Source organism: Aspergillus japonicus (genome assembly GCF_003184785.1).
Source record: "Aspergillus japonicus CBS 114.51 unplaced genomic scaffold BO86scaffold_4, whole genome shotgun sequence".
In the NCBI taxonomy this organism is placed as follows: Eukaryota; Fungi; Ascomycota; class Eurotiomycetes; order Eurotiales; family Aspergillaceae; genus Aspergillus; species Aspergillus japonicus.
In genome coordinates, this window is record NW_020291641.1 from 829913 (window position 1) to 848017 (window position 18105).

At 57.6% G+C, this 18105-nt stretch overlaps 7 protein-coding genes and 2 non-coding genes across 9 annotated transcripts; 1 reads left to right on the forward strand and 8 right to left on the reverse strand.

Annotated features, from left to right (window-relative positions):
* Nucleotides 1-45: 45 nt before the first annotated feature.
* BO86DRAFT_406575 (class I SAM-dependent methyltransferase) lies at nucleotides 46-1387 on the reverse strand (the record flags this gene model as incomplete). Its single annotated transcript, XM_025674200.1, has 2 exons — nucleotides 46-904; nucleotides 964-1387. 2 exons carry the CDS (start codon nucleotides 1385-1387, stop codon nucleotides 303-305), a joined length of 1026 nt encoding a protein of 341 aa, XP_025532093.1. The 3' UTR covers nucleotides 46-302.
* A 635-nt stretch (nucleotides 1388-2022) lies between these two features.
* On the reverse strand, nucleotides 2023-5156 carry BO86DRAFT_330387 (alpha-glucosidase). Its single transcript, XM_025668719.1, has 2 exons — nucleotides 3720-5156; nucleotides 2023-3652 (listed from the first exon to the last, which is right to left on the reverse strand). Exons 1-2 carry the CDS (start codon nucleotides 4712-4714, stop codon nucleotides 2335-2337), a joined length of 2313 nt encoding a protein of 770 aa, XP_025532094.1. The 5' UTR covers nucleotides 4715-5156; the 3' UTR covers nucleotides 2023-2334.
* A 435-nt stretch (nucleotides 5157-5591) lies between these two features.
* On the forward strand, nucleotides 5592-5672 carry BO86DRAFT_t38. The gene has a single exon. It is a non-coding gene; the product is annotated as a tRNA-Arg (tRNA).
* Nucleotides 5673-5839: 167 nt separating this feature from the next.
* BO86DRAFT_406577 (GMC family oxidoreductase) lies at nucleotides 5840-8079 on the reverse strand (the record flags this gene model as incomplete). Its single annotated transcript, XM_025674201.1, has 7 exons — nucleotides 7845-8079; nucleotides 7529-7793; nucleotides 7304-7457; nucleotides 6871-7241; nucleotides 6468-6776; nucleotides 5920-6412; nucleotides 5840-5869 (listed from the first exon to the last, which is right to left on the reverse strand). Exons 1-7 carry the CDS (start codon nucleotides 7903-7905, stop codon nucleotides 5840-5842), a joined length of 1683 nt encoding a protein of 560 aa, XP_025532095.1. The 5' UTR covers nucleotides 7906-8079.
* Nucleotides 8080-9108: 1029 nt separating this feature from the next.
* BO86DRAFT_415673 (tannase and feruloyl esterase) lies at nucleotides 9109-10744 on the reverse strand (the record flags this gene model as incomplete). Its single annotated transcript, XM_025674922.1, has 2 exons — nucleotides 9109-9196; nucleotides 9234-10744. 2 exons carry the CDS (start codon nucleotides 10742-10744, stop codon nucleotides 9109-9111), a joined length of 1599 nt encoding a protein of 532 aa, XP_025532096.1.
* A 404-nt stretch (nucleotides 10745-11148) lies between these two features.
* On the reverse strand, nucleotides 11149-11711 carry BO86DRAFT_140436 (uncharacterized protein). The gene is made up of 2 exons (XM_025666197.1): nucleotides 11318-11711; nucleotides 11149-11251 (listed from the first exon to the last, which is right to left on the reverse strand). Exon 1 carries the CDS (start codon nucleotides 11632-11634, stop codon nucleotides 11326-11328), a length of 309 nt encoding a protein of 102 aa, XP_025532097.1. The 5' UTR covers nucleotides 11635-11711; the 3' UTR covers nucleotides 11149-11251; nucleotides 11318-11325.
* BO86DRAFT_330393 (putative poly(ADP)-ribose polymerase PARP) lies at nucleotides 11703-14295 on the reverse strand. The gene is made up of 6 exons (XM_025668720.1): nucleotides 13982-14295; nucleotides 13799-13912; nucleotides 13438-13713; nucleotides 12529-13380; nucleotides 12397-12479; nucleotides 11703-12342 (listed from the first exon to the last, which is right to left on the reverse strand). Exons 1-6 carry the CDS (start codon nucleotides 14046-14048, stop codon nucleotides 11773-11775), a joined length of 1962 nt encoding a protein of 653 aa, XP_025532098.1. The 5' UTR covers nucleotides 14049-14295; the 3' UTR covers nucleotides 11703-11772.
* Nucleotides 14296-14649: 354 nt separating this feature from the next.
* On the reverse strand, nucleotides 14650-14720 carry BO86DRAFT_t41. Its single transcript has one exon. It is a non-coding gene; the product is annotated as a tRNA-His (tRNA).
* A 162-nt stretch (nucleotides 14721-14882) lies between these two features.
* Nucleotides 14883-17143, reverse strand: BO86DRAFT_353829 (MFS transporter). Its single transcript, XM_025669545.1, has 2 exons — nucleotides 16562-17143; nucleotides 14883-16475 (listed from the first exon to the last, which is right to left on the reverse strand). Exons 1-2 carry the CDS (start codon nucleotides 16990-16992, stop codon nucleotides 15071-15073), a joined length of 1836 nt encoding a protein of 611 aa, XP_025532099.1. The 5' UTR covers nucleotides 16993-17143; the 3' UTR covers nucleotides 14883-15070.
* Between the last annotated feature and the right edge of the window lie 962 nt (nucleotides 17144-18105).

Consider the following 18105-nt stretch of genomic DNA (forward strand, 5'->3'; position numbering starts at 1 on the left):
ATGACTGCCAACAGCTAGTCTACTAGGTAGGGCGTTGCAACGATTATCCCATGGATAATTGCTGATTGATGCGGAGAACCAATTCCATACGTGTATAGCGATGCCAAGAAGGCACCTGCAGCAATCACCCCGCTTCACCCCGCGCGAAATCAGCCTGTAGGCCCTGCATTGTCTGGGACATCGACAACAGGCTAAATCACCATGCGTCTCACACCAGGGTGAGACCACCCTTGACAGGACCGTCGCCACACAACCGCAATTCAGCAAAGGATCCCCTGGCTACAACCACAGTCCCCGCAGCATCACACCCCCGAACACGGCGTCCGTCCATGAATGACATGCAACTCGACAAACAACTGCCGCCGCTCCGGACTGGCCGAGAACTCCGCCTGCACCTCGGCGATCAGCGCGCGACACTCAGCCTCCGACCAGCCCAGCACCCGCGTAAAAAGCGCCATGGTCAGGGGCTCGACCGAGTCGATCGCGTGGCCCTGCATGAGCACCCCGAGCCGCTTGAGCTTGGGGTCGCGGGCCCACGCGCCAATAGGGATCTTGATAATCTCCTCGGTGACGTCGACGAAGGCGTTGCGGCGCAGCGTGTCGGCCAGCGTGTGCACGACGTTGATGGGCTTGCCGAAGCGGCTCGACGCCTCTTGAAGGGACCGCTGCCACCGCGCGATGCTGGAGGTCTCGGCCAGAGTGGGCCCGCCTCGCGCCTGGGACTGGAAGTCGACCCGGAACTCTTGGATCTCGTAGTATCCGCCGGGCACGAGGTGCTGGTGCGCCTGGGCGAAGAGACCGTTCCAGTCGGCGATGGAGCCAACCATGTTGCGCTGGTGAATGAAGTCGAGCGCCTCGGCGGGGGAGTAGGGCCAGGGGGCTTCGATGTCGTCGATGATGAAGTCTAGGTTGGGGGGGACACTGGATATGAAGGGCACATCGGCTTGGTTAATACACAAATACACAAGGATTCTAGCAGTGCGGCGGCGTCGGCAGCGAACCAGGTAGGTTGGATCGGGCTCAGATCATTCCCCAGCACGCGGGCCTGCGGCATCTCGTCGGCGATCTCGATGGCCCAGATCCCCGTGCCCGTGCCGAGGTCGAGGATGCGGCGAATGGGGCCGCGCAACGGTGCTTGGTAGAGCTTCCCCTGCAAGGCCATGCGGAAGATGTAGTGCACCATGTCGAGGCGGTCCTGCTCGGCTTCATCGTTGGGGAAGGGGTATTCGCCTTCCCGGTAGGCATGGTAGCGGCGGCCGTTCTCGAAACTGTAGTCTTGGACGGAGGAGGCGAGGGAGGTAGTAAAGGAGTGGCTATCGCTAGGGTAGTCCTCGGGGTGAGAGTCATCTACGTCGATCCATGTCTCATCGGGCTGGTCGGGGGGCATCATTTGAGCCAGCGGAGCAAACAGTTTTTAGTAAGATAGATGGGACCAGGAATTCGGAGCATTGGCTTCACTAATAACAAGATGTGGGGTTAGCTTCGCGGGTTTTACCGGCATTGTCCTAGTCAACTTGGCTAGGTTCTGGGTACTGTACCAGTTTGTCCTGGAGGAGTCTAGAGAATGTCTTCGCTACGAGACCGGCTTTGGATAGAGCTGATATGATGTGTTTGGGGCTAGTATCGTATCGATTAACTTACTAGTCTGGCTCTTGTATGTGGCCGTCTCTCATTGGACGGATTGACTTAGCGGACATTTGTTGATAGATCCACGAGGCTGGAGAGCAGGACTGGTTGGTTACAAAGTCTCCAGATGCCCAGTGCCATGCGATGGCAATGCACTATGACCGCATTGAAGCGTTTGTCGGGGGTCTAGAACAGGTCACACCCCAGTGACCCCACCCTCCGCCTCCATGGCGAGTGGCCCCCTTAGATGCGACTTTACTCCTGCTCAGCGGCAGTCAAAAGGATTCCAGGCCGTGGTACGGAGTAGCATTTGTTCTATTCTTACTTCTTTCGCTTGAGCTATAAGTAGGCCTGACCTCGAAGTTATGTGCTAGCATGTTAGTGATGACGTCTTAGGTGGAATAGTCGGAAGTGACTTCCATAATACATCCAACAATGCGAGTCCCTACTCAATCAGTTGAATACGATACTTGCAAAATGATACAAAGAAACGTTGACATATGGAAATTAAGTCGGAACAGGAATAAGAATGAGTTCCATCGACAAAACCGCATGCTCAATCCCCCATCCATTGTGGCGATAAATGGGCAGCGGTGAAGAAAGCCCTAACATGCCTAACCTACAGTCCAATTCGACCACTCAGTCCAGAACACCCCCCATCTACCTATCATACAGTACAGCACCTCCTTCTCCAGCAAGTCAACCTAATCAAACCCCCAGCACCGTCCCATTCTCCCTCCTCACAAACTCCCAAAACACATCCAACTCAGGACTACTGGCCCCATCGACCACAAACACCGCCGGCTTGCCCAACGGCGCCTGCACCGTCACCGTCTGGCCCGCCGGGTACCTGACCCCAGACCACACATGCAGATACGAGCGACGGGCCTCCCCTCCGGGCAAATACACCTCCACCTCGCGCTGCCCCTCATCCAGCACGGGCGCCACATACAGATCCCTCCCCAGAAAGAAACTCTCGTAGCTGATCTGCCGCGCCCGCGCATCCTCCGGGTGATACAGCACCGGCATCCTCAGCAGCGGCCACCCCTTCGTCTCGGACTCCGTCCGCAGCACACGTCTGCGGTAGGGACCCAGCGCCTTGAACATCCTTGCGTTGTACGCAAAATACGCATAGGTGGAGGCATTGCTGTAGAACTGCGCGTTGACCTGGGGGACGTTGCCCTCGTGGGACCGGAAGAACGCGCTGCTGACGGCGGCGAGTTCGCCCCATCGGCCCAGCAGCTCCGGGGACCGGGAGATCGCACCCGAGGAGTTGGATGCGTGCGGGGGCTCGAAGATGGTGGTGTACCCGCCGATATCCGAGTGGCTGTGCGCGTAGCCCGAGATGCCCATCTGGCCCAGGATCGTGACGGCGGACTTGATGCCGTCGTTGCGGGTCCAGGTGATGGCCTGGTCGCCCGCCCAGAAGAGGTTCATGTGGCGGTTGGCGCCCATGGAGGCCGACCGGTGGAAGGTGACCATCTCCGCGGCGAGGGGCGTGGTGGCCGCCACCGCGCGCTGGAAGGCCGCCCAGTCGCGCGGGTAGCGGTTGTGGTAGCGGAATGCGTCCTCGCCGGGGGCCAGATGGGCGAGGCGCGTGTCGGACGTGATCGGCGTGTACTCGCCGAAATCCCACATGCAGCCGGAGATGTTGGCGCTCCAGACCTGGTCACGCAGCACGGCGGCGAACCACTGCCGCGTGGCCGGGTTGGTCAGGTCCAGGATGCCTGCGTCGATGCCCTTGCCGCTGGAGATGATGGCCGTCGTGTTGGTCGTCGTGTTTTGCACGGTGTAATGGTGTTGGGTGGCTTCGAGGAAGAGGTTGCGGCGGTAGCCGTCGGATTTGCTGCTCACGTTGGCCAGGAAGGGGTTGACGTAGGCGAGGGTGCGCACGTTGTGCTCGCTGCGCAGGTCCTGCACGAACTCGCTCCACGTCGGGTACAGGCTCGTGTCTGGTTCCCAGTTCCACCACAGGCGCGAGATGTTGATCTGGCCGTAGGGCGCGGATTGGAGGTGCGTGCCGGACCTGGGATGAAGGGAGTGTTGTTAGTGGAGGGGTGGAATGGTTATATGGGCTCGCGAGGTAGACTTACCAGTCTTGCAGCCAGACCGCCGCGATGGGGCAGTCGTGCTGGAGCCCTTCTTCGACGATGCGGTTCACTTTGTCCTGGCCGCCTTGGATGCCCAGGACAGCGCCCTGGTCCACCCAGTCGGGCAACGAGGGCATCCGCCCCGTGTATTCGGTGAGCATGGTGATGCCCTCCAGCATGCTGTCCGCCTTCATGAAGTGTCCATGCACGGTGAGGGCGTCGTAGCGAACGGTGACGCTGTCGGGGTTGCGGAAGTCAAAGGCCGCGTACGCGCTGTCATCTTCCAACAGGTAGAAGACGTGGCCGTCAGAGCTGATGTACTGCGGAATCGAAGTGTAGGTGGTGTAGCGGTCGCCTCCGCTGAAGAAACTCTGCGAGTCCTCGATGGCCGTGTAGGGCTGGTCGCCGCGGCCGACCCCCTGCTCACGGGAGAAGATTGGGATGGTCTGGTTCTTCATCGAGGCAAAGGAGGCCTGGGCTCCCAAGCCATAGAAGTCCTCCGAGGGGTGTGAGCCGAAGGTGAGGTAGAGTCGCTCCATCGGCGCGCTGGCATCGCGGCCTGCATCCATGGTCACTTCGAAGGCGACCCGATCGGACAGATTAGCTGGAACCCAGAAGCTGCTCGAGTATGCGATGTCTTGGTTGCTGCAGTTGAGCAGGTAGCCTTGCACCGTCACTCCGTGGCCCAGACTGTCCGATTGAGTCGACCGCGCGACATCGGTAATGTTCTGGCCCTGACAGCGGCCCTGGTCGACATTGGTGATCTTGAAATTCCCACTCGAGTCGACAATCTGATCTTTCCCAGCGCTAGCACTGAGGAAGCTTTGGCCGGGCACGGTGTTGAGGACGGTCTGGTTGTGTTGGAGGATGGAGACCTGGTGCAGGTCGGACTGCCAGGCGAGTTCGAATCCATTCCCCAAAGACCAGGTGGAGCGAGCTTGTCCCAGAGACAAGGAGGTCGCAAGGACGCCCAGTGCGCCGAGATGAGAGCGCGTCATGCTGTGGCCTTGGTTTGGTCTTCAACCTTGACTCGAGGGTTGTCCGGCATTTTATAGCTTCATGTCGGCGGGATTTCAGATCTGAATACTTGCGTGGGGCGAAGCATTGCCGACATGGCTTGATCGGTGGAACAGTGAAGCCTCAACTGTTGTTTGAAGGGCATTGTCTATATCGCGCAGAGAATTGCTCGTCAAGAGCCCTATTCCGGGCGAAAGGTAGCATTCAAGTCCAATCTCTGCTCGGATGACTTTCCTCATCTGCAACCACACCGTCATCGCAGCCTGCAGCCAAGGTCAGCGCTGGTATAGACAGTGGACCCGTCGGCAAACAGGCCGAACAATTTGGGCAGGGTGAGAGGCTGTTGGCTGCAGTCGAATCGGATCGGAAAATTTCGTGAAGGGTTTGGGGGAAAGTGACGATACTTGCCGGATAGAGTGGCAGTTCCCCACTGTTTCTGGGGAATCCGGAGAGAATGGTCTCCACCGGGGGGGGGGGGTCCGTACTTCTCGGTCGCTTAGCATGCTTGGGCTTTTGATTGAGGCTGAGTGGTGAGGAAGCCACCTTCGTCATCCGTTGTGGTCTTTTTGTGTTGGGCTGTCATTGGAAATATATTCCCGTCCCGGTATGCCCTATGCGGTTGTCACGCTTCTCGATATCGTGAGATCCTCCACGTGGGTCGGGCAATTCAGCCTGAATACGGAGACTAAGCACCATAGAACTGTGAGGATGATACAGAATCTTCGAATAAAAGCCCCAAGAAACCATCACTGCCCGTGTTGGTGCACTGTTGGGGTAGGGAGTTGAGGTAGAATTCTCGCTGCTCGTAATTATGCTATTAGTATAGAATACGTCGTAGTGACAACAGTCTTCAACAATGGCCGGGTGGCGCAATGGTAGCGCGCTGCCTTCCGGTTGAGGATGTGGCAGTGGTTGCGCGTTCGAGTCGCGTCTCGGTCGTTTCTTTTTTCCTTTTTCTTCTCTTTTTCTTTCTCCCTTCGCAGTGAAACACACCAGATACAACCGATTATTCAATTCACTGCTTGGCTTCTTAGATCTACTATATATGCCCTCAATTGATCCTCTACCCGTCTCCCTATTTTCTCCTCCATCGAACCTCATATCCCTCACACATCCCCCAGAATCAGCTCAGCAGCCTAGCACCAGTCAGTCAACACCACCACGACACCAAGACAAAGCCACCTACCTGCTCCGCAACCCCATACATAGGCGCCTGGTAATGCGCCGCCAGCGGAATCGGGATGACCCCCGCATCAACCACCCGCAGCCCCTCGACCCCCAGCACCCGGCAATCCCCATCGACCACCTGCCCCATCGCGCAAGTCCCCGACGGATGGAAGACGGTGCCCGATCCCATCTTCCGGGCGCGACTCTCAATGGCTTCATCCGACCAATCCCCGCAGAGGGCGTCCTCGACCCCCCATTCCACGGCATGCAGCCCCTCGACCTCCTGGATCGCGCGCGCACAGCTCCGCACGCACTCGTACAGCGCAGAGCGGTCGACGGGCGAGGCGAGCAGGTTGGGGTCCAGGATGGGCGGCTCGGCCGGGTCGGCGGAGCGCAGGGTGACGGTGCCACGCGAGATCGGGTCCACGAGGATGTGGGCGATGCTGAAGACGCGTTTGCCGGGCCAGCCGCGTGCGAGGGGGGTGCGGGTGCAGGTGTCCACGGAGGTGTAGCTGTGACGTGATCACCGTCAGTAGAGATGGGGGGAGGTCGGTTGAAAGAGCTTACACCGTGAACGCCTCGACCTGCAGCTTGCCCTCAGCCGAGTAGCGCTGGTACCGGTCCGCCGGGAGGGTTTGTCTGGCCAGCTCACGGGTGGCCTGGTCCGCAGGCGCAAAGGAGATCCAGTCGTAGGGCAGCCCGGCGGTCCAGTCGAGGTCGGGCCCCTGCATCTCGCCATCGCCCAGGACCGCGTTCGGGAGGTCGATGGCCCAGTAGGTGAAGATGGCGGGGTGGTCGGCGTAGTTGCGTCCGACGGGGAGGTCGACGACCGGCCGGATCTGGTGCGCGGCCAGCTCCGCGGCCGGGCCGATACCGCTACACGTACAGTACCTCCCGTCAGCATGCCCTAACTTGTATCGTATGATACCTCCTGGCCTTGACATAGGATCAGTGAGAGTGGTGGCCCCACCTCAGAAGCAGGATCTTAGGCGAGCTCTGCGCGCCCGCAGATAGAATGACTTCTTTGCTTGCCTCGACGTAGACGCGCTCATGCGCATCGCCCACAGACCGCAGGACGACCACTCCTTTCGCCGCGCCCCCATCCACGACCACCTTCTCCACCAGAGACTGAGTCCAGAGCGTAACGTTCGCCCCGAGCACGTAGCCGGCCGCATAGCTTCTCAGCCCCTCGTAGGTGGAGTTGAACGCCTCCGCGTATCCCTCGGGCTGACCCCCGTTGATGTCCAGCGCGTGCTGGCACCCGCGCAGCTCGTGGAACCGTCGACTCTTCTCGCGGAGGGGATAGTTGCGGGGCCTGCCGCTGTTCGTGGCATGGCTGACCTGGTGCCGATCAGCATTATCCACCATATCTTCGAGTTGCGCTCCATCAGTCACGAACAGACCTTGATCGGACCATCCTGCCCATGCGCATCGGCGGTCGGAAGCCCTCGCTCCCGCAGATCTGCCGAGGGGAACCAGGTCTCCGACTTTTTGAAGTACGGCAGAAGACTGCTCCACGACCACCGCGGGTCCTGCACGAGCTCTGCCCATTGGTCACTACCCCGTTCCTGGAGTTAGTATGCAGTCCGTGGGAACTGTGTAGAGGGAGGGGGAAGGGGGTTATGTACTAATCCACCGCCGGCCCGCGCGTGAAGGTCTGATAATTCACCGCGGAGCCGCCGCCCACGATCTTGCCGGACGTGAGGTTGACGACTTCGCCTCCAAAGCCCCGGGCCTGGGGCACCGACCGGTAGTTCCACTCGAGGGTCGAGTCGAAGCCCCCCATGATGCCCAGGGTGGGGAGCACGCGGTCGTCCTTGTCGACCCCGGCCTCGAGGAGGAGGATGCGGAGGTGGGGGCGTGCATGCGAGATGCGGCTCGCGAGGACGCAACCTGTGACTGAGTTACTCCAGAGGTTCCCTGATTATCTGGGAGGGGGATTACCAGCAACTCCTGCTCCGACGATAACAAGGTCAAAGCAGACTTTGGGGAGTTCAGGATCCATGATGAGACTTGCTTGTTAGTCCAAAGTACTATCCAAGCGACGGGTTACTGGATGGCGATCGCTGTCACCTTTATATTTATTCTCTGCGATGATAAGGGTACCAATGATGAGACAGTGGCTGCGACGCATCCATGGGTTGGCGTAAGCTGACGGGAGGAGCATATCGTATCTCAGGCGTTGTCCATGGGTCTGCGGGTTAGCGTGCGGATTGCCCCGCATCAGCATTTATGCCCCGCAGCAACCCTTTCTGCTCATATGTCAGCATCGCTGGAATAGAGTTAAAAAGATGATCCATGCGTACTGTGACGGTCTTGCTTCCGCTTGCATACATTTAACTTCCAGCTGTGGACCCTGTCAGCAGTCGTTCTTTGTCCAACGTCTGTAAGCTGGAGCCGGAGACCCCCGGAATGACCCTGCACAAGTTTTTGTGGGAGATGTTGCCCAAGACAGGAGTGCGGTCTACGTCAAACACCATCCCCAGACATCTTATAGCTTACTGTGGTGTTCCGATTGCCAGACTCTAGAGCTCTGCGTGCAGTACATAGGACCTCGCCCTCGTTGTTTATTGCATCCTGCCTTTGTTCGTGAACCAGAAAGTTAGGGTGAATGTAGAGATATCCATCGGGGGCTGACTGACTGTGGTGCAGAACATGTGCAACCCAGCAATTGGAGAAGTTGTATGTGGCAAATCCAGGCAGGAAATAAGAAAGACCATAGAGAAAGGCAGGATCACCGCATTCACTTTCTGATACAGACGGAACGATGGATCCCATCGATCTACCACCACCCACAATCCCAATCCCAATCCCTATCCCTATCCTATATCTCTCCACCATCAGCTCACCTGACCCATCCCATGTCTGTAGCTCAGCAGCAGATCCGATCACCATATGTGTACCAGCTCGACCAATAGAATAAATCCATTGTCTTCGCAAGAGTCTCTTCCCTTGACTGGTGAAGCAGCTTAAACATGCTTACTAGGTAGGGATCTGATCGACGGCTGAACCAAAAGCGTATGCTATTTGGTATAGAACCCAGGCCGAATATCTTCATCATACAGAAACAGATGCCCTCCATATCTTGCTCAGCCACTCAGCCACTCATCCCTCAGCTAACCCTCAGACCACCACCTGGTTGGTATCAACACCTCCCTCGCCCAACCCCGCCAAAATCCCCTCGCACCACCTCCCCTCAACCGTCCACCTACTCCTCACACCCAAAACTCCCCGCCAAATCCAACCCCCCCTCCCCATCCCAACGCAACACCCCCGGCCACAAGCACAACTCGCGACTAACCCGCCTCCCACCCCCCCCGGACCTCGGCAAACAACGTCTCCGGCTCGACCGCATCCTCGACCCAGCGCACCAACGCCCCCAACGCATCCACAGGCACCGGCCCATACCCGACGCCCAGATTGCCGCCACAGTGGCCGGCCCCGGGGGCCAGAAATAGTCGAAAGAAATCCTCCACCTCGATATTGTGCTCGCCAAACCCCTCCCCCACCGTCTCCCGGTACTTGACCGTCCCCGCCGGCGGCACGATCTCGTCCGCCAGCCCGTGCCACGCCAGCAGCTTCCCGCCCGCCTGCTGGAAGCCCTCAAGCCCGAGCTGCTCTTTGGACAGGAGATCCCCGAACCGCTCGCGCGAGGCGTGCACCGCGTCGAAGAACTGGGGGATGGTGAGCGTGGAGACGTTGTAGGTGGGGTTCTTGAGGAGGAAGCTGCGCAGCCAGCTGACGGCGGGGAGGAAGGGGTTGATCCGCGTTGTTGTGGGGTGGGACCCGTCGGTGGTGGTGGTGGTGTTGATCGGGAATGGAGTGGTGATGGTATCGGCGGTGCCGCGGAAGGATGCCCCGGGCGGGAGGCCGTACCAGAGAATGTCGCCGGTGGCCGGGTCGACGGGGCCGTCCAGGATGGCCTGCACGAGGCCGGCATGCTGCTCGGTGATTGCGATGGTCGTGTTGGTCTCCGTGCAGGGAATCGTTGTGTTCACCAGCACACTCGCGTCGAAGGGACAGTGGCCCCAGCCGGAGATCAGCCCGTCCTCCGCCCCGTCGAGCCCGTCGCACGCCTCGATGATGCTCCGCTGAAACATGGAGAACACGCACTGCGGGGGCGGCGGGGCCGAGGCGTTCAGCATCAGCGCCGGCGGCCAGAACAGCCACGCGAACATCTCGGGCAGGTCGATGCCGGGGCTCGCGGCCAGGATCCCATCGTAGTCCTCGGGGTACAGCGCGGCGGCGACGAACCCCTGGCGTCCGCCCGTGGAGCAGCCGGTCCAGTAGGAGAAGCGCGGCGCGGTGCCGTAGAACGCGGTGGTGAGGGCTTTGCCCAGCAGGGCGAGATCGTGGACGGAGCGGTGGGCGTAATTGGTCAGCAGCGCGGTGTTGATCGTGCCGTCCGGACGTAGCCCCCACTGCCCCGTCTGCGGGTCAATGGTGTTGTTCAGCGTTAATCCGCCCTCCGTGGCCGCGGCAGCGTAGCCCTGGATCACGGCCGCGGGCTGCGTGTACCCGATGTATCCGGTTGCCAGGCCGCCGCCGCCCGTCGCCAGGAAGCGGCCATTCCACGCGGGGGAGAAGGGCAGCCAGACGGAGAGCTGGACCAGGTCGGATTCGTTGGGGTGGGTGAGGGTGACCGTCACGTCGCAGAAGTCGAGCTTCTGGCCTTGGGTGTAAGGGGACTGGTAGTCGTGGACTTCGTGGCTGGTGAGAGAGAGGATCTCGATGCCGGGGATGCTGCTGGCTTGGAGAGTGAGACTCTCGCAGGGTTGAGGCTGGGGGCAACGGCGAAGCGTAGACGCCTGGGTGAGAAAGTGCACGATGCGAGCGAACAACATGGCTGTTGTGGGGGGGAGGTTGCGTATGTTGGTGGCTTGGTTGACGCCTAAATCGTTATGTTAGTTCGTATATGTATTCGATTTAGTTAATCTGGGGGTGAGCGCTGTACAGTACCTGGATGACTCGACTCTGAATCCTGCGTAGTGAGTACTGCACCTGATGTTCCCTCAATTCCGGGTTCTGAGTACAGCTCCAAGTCCTCTGCTCAATTTAAGAGGTAAAAGTGAAGTTCGATGCTGTTCAATCTCGTTCCCAAATGTTGAGAAGGCAGAGAAATGGTTTTTGAGGAAAAGCTAAACAAAGTTTGCTTCAGCAGTGGACAACAAAGAAGTTGACCAAGGGGGTGAAAGTGAAAATGAAAGTGAATACTCACCGATCCGCACCGAGCCAGACGGAAAACACCCGCGGATCCAAGATCCCCGATCCCCCATCGTTCTTCCAGTCTGCCGTTGCTAGGTCCATGTGATTCCGCTTTCCTGGTAACTTCCCATAGGGTAGTGTGGTGACTGGTGAGTGAATGTTAGTATGGTTGGGAGGTTGTACTGGGAGGACGTCTCCCGTGACATGCATACCGTTGCGGCTACTGTTGCTGTGGCGGTGTTGCTGTCATCTTGGAGGCTTTGACCGAGTAGGAATCCGAGGGTGTAGTCTGTAGTTGACTTCTCTTGACTTGTTGCCTGGATAGCCCAGCTCCCAGATAGAAATCATAGACATGCAAGTAGGGCATGCCGAAGTTATCGGTCTTTTTCAGCCCTCTGTCCGGCCACTGGCCTCCCCAAACTTCACCAGGAATGTCATTACTGTCTGCCTCATCTAGCTGCGAGAGATTGAATAAGAGAAAAAGAGATTCGTCAACTAAAATACAACATAATGCTAATAGCACGAACATGCGCGGATCGAATTGAAATACCCATCGTTGAAACACCCATTAAGCAACTACTACTAGATGCCTTGCGCCCCGCTAATACCATCATACCATTGCGCCGAAGTAATCATCCAGACCCATAAACGCTGCCCCCCCCCCCGCCTACCGCATATCCACATGGAAAAGATACCGCTGCCGGATCTGTGCGACATCATACACAATGTACTCGTTGTACATGAGCGACGCCGCATTCCGAACCGCCGCCCCGTGCGCCGTGTCCGGCATCTTGACCCCGGCCAGGTTGGGATGGACGCAGCCCGCATCCTTCCAGCCCGCGGGGATCGAGCGGCCCCGACCTAGGGTGGCGATTTTGTTCTGCTTCGCCGCGTCCTCGCCCGCGTTGAAGTTGCTGTGCTCCAGCTCGAGCATGGGGTCACCCAGCTCCGCATCGCACAGCAGCAATAGACCTTTGTTGCCACTACCGTAGGCGCAGCAGTAGTTGGCCGACTTGCTCGACATATCAGCCAGGTAGACACCCTTGCCGAACATGTATCCGTTGACGGGGGCTTCGGGGGGCGCGATGCGCAGGCCCTGGCTCAGGATACCACCGAAGTTGGTGCTGCGCGATCCATGCCACAGGAGGCGGCGGTCGCTATTCTTGATCTTGGAGAAGCGGGAGGAGTTGAAGCGGTCATTCTCGCCTTGGCGCTCGATGCGGAAGATGTTGAGGACCTGTGGGGGGAGATTAGCGTGGGCTTGCTTCGGTATGACATGTCTGAAGCTCACCTTAAGGCCGACACTGTGAGATGCACCACGCGAACACACAAGATAGGTTTCTAGCTCTTGGAACTCGGCTGAGGAACGAATCACTGGATATTGTCAGTAATTGTCAACTCTCAATTTGGGTGCTGAACCTACATGGTGTCATCTCATTCATTCCTAAGCCCTGGAACTGGCGATCAAGCTGGTGGATCATTTCCGCGTCCTCGGCGTCCTTCATGATATTGTTCGCGACCTCCATATCTGTCAACGTCTCCAGCAGCTCAATCTCCCTTTTCAACAGATCACCATGAGTGAGAACAGGGGGTCTATTGCGCCCGAACACGTGAGGAATGGTGGTGAAGTATTTGTTGCTGAGGAACTCCGCGGCGCCCTGAAAACTCATCTCGTACTTGGAGGCTGCCAACGCCGGGTCGGTCACAAGCTCGGACAGATCCTTCAATGCCTGGAAACCTGTTTGCAGCGTACGCTTGCTCAGTTTGCCCAGGGGCAGTTTCTTCGCATCGTACGACATAGCAGCCATGGTGGACAAGAAGAACTCCTGGTTGAAGATGAAGGCCATCAAGTCCTGCACCTGCACGGGCAGAGCACTCTTGACCTCCACCTTGGGCTTCTTCTCGACCTTTTTCTTGGCCGCCGCCGTCTCGTCCTCGTCCTCCGAGTCTGAATCCTCCTCGTAGTTGCGCTCGATGAAGGTATACTTGTTGTTCTTGGGCGGTTCCAGTCGCTTCTCCCACGTGAGGCCGGATTTGTCCTTGAACTTCTTCTGGAACTCGGCCTCGGCGCGCGCAAGGGACCCATTGCCCAGCAGAGCATGCTGACCACTCTCTCCGACTCGGCCCCAATGGGTCCAGGTCAGAAACTCTGTCTGGGTAGGGTTGGTGAGAAGCTGGATGCGGTAGAACTTGTTATTGTTGTTGGTGGCGCTGGTCTGGTTCAGGGTGGCATCCCAGATGGTCGATTCGGGGTCGATGTATACTTTATGAGAGCCTACGCGGAGTTGTCAGCTCTTGACACCAGCCCCACAAGCAAGGACGGATCACAAACGTCGAAGCGGACACTCATCATCCACAGGGATGTTCAACGCCTTCGTTCCGGCCTTCTGCGCATTCTTGAGCTTCTTAGTCGTCCCATCCTCGTTGACACCCAGTGCCTGCTCGAGTGTGCGCTTCTTCTTGGTCTCTTCCCCATCAGTCTTTGTTTTGTCGTTCGCGTTGTCCAGGAGAAAGTCTTTCTCCGCCAGTCTCTTGCCGGCCGTTTCGGAGTCGATGAGCCAGTCCAGCGAGACAATGTTGCAGTACGGAACCTTGCATGCCTGCGTGTCTAGAGGGCAGGGTCAGTGATGGTCCAGACAGCAGTCACCTGCCAGAGCGTGTAACGCTCCAAGCTTCCCCGGGCATGGACTCACATTTGCGACTCTGGTTAGCTACTTCTTTGGGAGTGGTAATCAGATGCGTCAAGGTCTCGGTGATGGCCGAACTGAACTCTGCTCCTTGTTTCTTGATGATGGAAGTGAGGTCGGCTGTGAGGGTCAGTTTGCTGTAGACCGGACGATTGGAAACGAGACTGGCGCATGATCAGTGTTGCGCACCTTGTTTGTAGCCCGGGAAAGTCCCGCCCACGGCGATGACCAATCCGTCTAGCGGTAGTTTTGTCATGGCAACGAGAGGATATGAAAGTGAGATTGATGTGCCGGGGAAAGAGTGGTGAGTGAGCTCTCCGAGCAACAGTGTTTGGCTCGGTTGCGAATACGAGGCCTTGTGGGTCACAATGTGTCTGGATAAGGGGAAGATGAGCTTGAGATCAAGGTTTGTCAACACTGGAGACGAGGTGAGAATCAAAAGAAAGGATAGAGAGGGCAAAAACGAAAGGATTAAAGGAGATGCATATGGTTATAAAGCGGTGGTGGAGAGATGAAGATGCGATGAAGCAATGCAGCTACTTGCCTGTTTCGTCCCCGCCGCTAGGCCGACCCCTAGCCTGAGGCCCCAACGCCTGGCTGTTGCCTGAAGACCCTGGGCCATTGGCGCGTGTGATTGGTCGGCGCTCAGGTGGACCGGCCAGGCACCGGTCGGAACACGTGATGTTGCCTGTGCTGGGTGGGACAGCAGCAGTAAGGGATTTCCTTGGTGCCTGAGGTGTCAGGCCTCTCTTTGCAGTTTGCATGGGCATCAGAGACTCCACAGCTACTCCATGCCAGAGGCTGCAAGGCAGAACCACCACCCGTGACGCAGCAAAAAGAACGGGAAAAAAAGAAAGTGGCGCTGCCCGGAATCGAACCGGGGCTGGCACGGCCACAACGTGACGTCATACCACTAGACCACAGCACCTTGATTATATAATTTGCCAACTCTTAAGGATATATGTGCTACAATTCGCATGTGTAGTGACAAAACAGCCCACTTCCCGTCTTTCTACTACGCTACATCAAATCCTTCGACCGCTAATGTATAGATAGGAATAGATAAGAAAACATTCAAACATTCAACATTCGTTCCCAACTTTTATGCTAAACATGCAAACTGCGAATGCAAAAGCTGTGTATGACAAGAACGCTCCACGTCACTAAGAATTATCATTACATATACAATGTATGTGGTATAAGAGTGTTGTTCCCATCATTCATCATCCAAATAACAGACGGGATGCATCTCAGTCTTCTCCAGCTGCAGCGCAACCCTTAATGCGCCGCACCATTCTCTCCCTCGAGCACATGATCATCCTCGTCGGGGGCATGCGACTCCTGCGCCTTCTCATAGAACGGCGCAAACTTGCTCTTCATCCGCAATCGACGCCCAAAGAAGTAAAAGCCGACGGGGATAGGCACCAGAATCGCAGCCACGCAGCCCAGCAGGGTCGAGGCCCACTGGATGCCCATATTGTTGAACATCTGCCGCGAGAAGAGCGGGAAGCTGGCGGCGACCATGGATCGGCAGAAGGTGTTGGCGGCAATGGCAGAGGCGGCGAACATGAGGTAGGTGTCGATGAGGTAGTTGAACAGCTGGATGAAGATGATCAGCAGCCCGAAACCAGTGAACAGGCCACTCAGCGTGGGCACGATCCAGTGGACGCGGCCGGTGTAGCCCGCCCAGCCGAACCAGAACAGACCCGCGGCGAAGAGCGCACCGCCGACGATGACGGGGGGCAGTCGCCACTCGGGGACGGGCACGCCGCCGTTGGCGTCCAGCTTGCGGCTGTACCCCCGCGAGCTCCAGATGATGTACACGGCCGCGATGAACAGACCCACCACCATGCCGAACAGCGGCAGGCCGCTGACGCCGGCCTCCATGTGGTACACTCCCTGGAAGACGAGTGTGTACGCCGTCAGGAAGCAGTACAGCAGCCCGTAGATGAAGCTAAGGTAGATGGTCACCGCCAGGATGAGGGGTTCGTGGATGAGCAAGCGCAGCGGCCGCGAGAAGTTGTTGATCACCAGCTCCCGCAGATCCACCTCGATCTCCTCCTGCTTGGCGTGGATGCCCCAGTTCTTGGTGCGACGGCGCAGCTCCGAGGCCTTGGAGACGAGAATGACTGGGGGGTAGGATTCGCGCAGGAAGAAGACGTTCAGCACAAAGGCCGCGTAGCCCATGAAGGCGGGGATGTAGGCGGTCCAGCGCCAGCCGAGGTAGGAGGCGTTGATGAAGCCCGAGATGAACGGCGCCAGGAGGGGTCCCAGGAACACCGTGCCGGAGAACATGGCGATGGCTACACCGCGCGTGCGGTTATCGTACATGTCGGAGAAAATCGCCGCGACGACCGCCAATGGGGAACTGCCGAAGATACCGCAGAAGAACCGACAGATCATGAGGGTTTGAAGATCCTTGGCGACGGCGACGGCCGTGTTGAAGATCCCGAACCCTAACATGGCGACCACAATCGGCAATTTGCGCCCCTTCAACTCCGACAGCGGGGCCCAGATCAGCGGACCCGAGGCGTATCCGATGATGTACAGCGAACTCGACAGTGTGGCCACTTCCAGACCGACATGGAAGTGCTTCGCGACATTGGTACTGGAACCGCTGAAGACGGCCGAGTCGAAGGTGGAACAGATACTGGTGAACGCGAGGATGGCACTGATGTAGACTCTAGAGAGGGAGGGGAGCGGGCGTTAGCCATCCACCATCTGACATTGCACGATACGCCATCGGAATCAATGCATGAGAACACTTACTTTCGCATCAAGGGCCAATTCTGGGGGTATAGAGGGTCGGCAGGACCGTCGAACTCAACGACATAGTCTTCCCGGGCCGGGAGAGGAGGAGGATAGGGCTTGCCCCCGCCGAACGCGGGCAACGGGCCTCGAGATGGTCGCGACTTGACACTTTCACCCACCGTCAGGGCATGTTGAAGACGTTGGGTCTCGATGCGACTCAGCGCATGGGAGGTCCCCGTGCGGAGGCGCTCGAGGTCAACTTCGGTATTTCGGGACTGGAGCCGGTGAATCTGGGGATTATAGTCGATGGAGCTGCTTGAGCCGGACGAAGCCGAGCCGGAGGAACTCGGCCGGTCTGGATTCTCAGACGACCTCCGGGGGCCTTCTTCTTTCATATGAGGGCGGGCATCGGCTTCCGCCATCTCGAGCTCTTTGTCGAAGGCAGACATGCTTGATAGTTCGACTTAGAAGGGGCGGGAGATGGAGGAGAGAGGGAGAGAGGAGACCAGAAGGTGGGAATGAAATGACCACCAGCAGCTTGATTGAAAAGTGGAAAATCTGGAAAGAGAAACAAGCTCCAGGGACCAAGCGGAGTAATATTACAATTAATCCTAACGAAGAAAAAAAAGGGACATTCAGCCTTTTTTTTTGCCTTGACCAGATCCATGAATCAGGCGCTGCACCATTCCGACTTATCCGTCCAGCTGCTCTCGCCCCACATTTAACGGCTTCCGGGTGTAGTTGGCATTGCCGAACCCAGAACCAGCACACCTTATCAAGCACACGCCGATAGATGAGAGGGACTTGTATATGTACTAGTGAAGTTTCCAATTGACCGTTTGTTTCATCTGTTGAGCAGCAGATGCACTCACTGAATGAAGCAGGTGAAGTCGTTGCGGGTGATGATGATGCTTGTTGTTGTGCCTCAGGCCTTCAGGCAGCAGTGGTCTGGCCCCCATTGGCCGCCCGCGGGACAAACCCGCCATGACGTCAGCACTGGCAGTTAAGTTAACTTCGGAGTACCTAGTTATGCATTGATTAGTCGTGGAATCGTATTCTCTCAAGGATCTCGCATCTTCAATGTTATCACATTCGTAAGCACGAATCTTCCTGATCATTCTCGATGATAGGTAGTATCCATTGCCGTATACCCGGGTCAAGTCGACCGGAGAGAACACCCCCTGCGTGTTGCGCATCTATCTCTGTCTTCCTGCGCACTTGCAGACAATCGACCACCTCGAGCCCAAGTTCGGAACTTCCGAAAGGCTGCCAGCCACGTGAGAGCCAGCCCTCTGCTTGCGGTCGATGGAAAATTCCTCAGAGTGGCGAACTGGCGACTGGCGACCAATTCTGAAACTATCGATTCGGAATCTGCCCCGCCAGTGGGGCGGCTATTACTGTCTCGGGAAGGCGGTCAGAGATCCACGTTTGGTGCCAGGTGCTGCCTGGAGATCATGGCTGCCCAATCATTTCATCCCCCTTTTTCTTCTGCATGGTTGGGTTGCTGGACCCACGACCTAGTCTTTTTTTTTTTTTTTTTTTTTTTTTTTTTTTTTTTTTTT

Excerpts from the sequence above, each read along its gene's own strand:
- BO86DRAFT_140436 (XM_025666197.1), bottom strand. The coding sequence starts at position 11,634 with ATGTTCGTGCTATTAGCATTATGTTGTATTTTAGTTGACGAATCTCTT.
- BO86DRAFT_330393 (XM_025668720.1), bottom strand. The coding sequence starts at position 14,048 with ATGACAAAACTACCGCTAGACGGATTGGTCATCGCCGTGGGCGGGACT. Across the intron at positions 13,913-13,981 it reads TTTCCCGGGCTACAAACAAG|CCGACCTCACTTCCATCATC; the intron begins GTGCGCAACACT and ends TGACCCTCACAG. Across the intron at positions 13,381-13,437 it reads TGATGAGTGTCCGCTTCGAC|GCTCTCATAAAGTATACATC; the intron begins GTTTGTGATCCG and ends AACTCCGCGTAG.
- BO86DRAFT_353829 (XM_025669545.1), bottom strand. The coding sequence starts at position 16,992 with ATGTCTGCCTTCGACAAAGAGCTCGAGATGGCGGAAGCCGATGCCCGC. Across the intron at positions 16,476-16,561 it reads AATTGGCCCTTGATGCGAAA|AGTCTACATCAGTGCCATCC; the intron begins GTAAGTGTTCTC and ends CTCCCTCTCTAG.
- BO86DRAFT_330387 (XM_025668719.1), bottom strand. The coding sequence starts at position 4,714 with ATGACGCGCTCTCATCTCGGCGCACTGGGCGTCCTTGCGACCTCCTTG. Across the intron at positions 3,653-3,719 it reads GCGGTCTGGCTGCAAGACTG|GTCCGGCACGCACCTCCAAT; the intron begins GTAAGTCTACCT and ends CCTTCATCCCAG.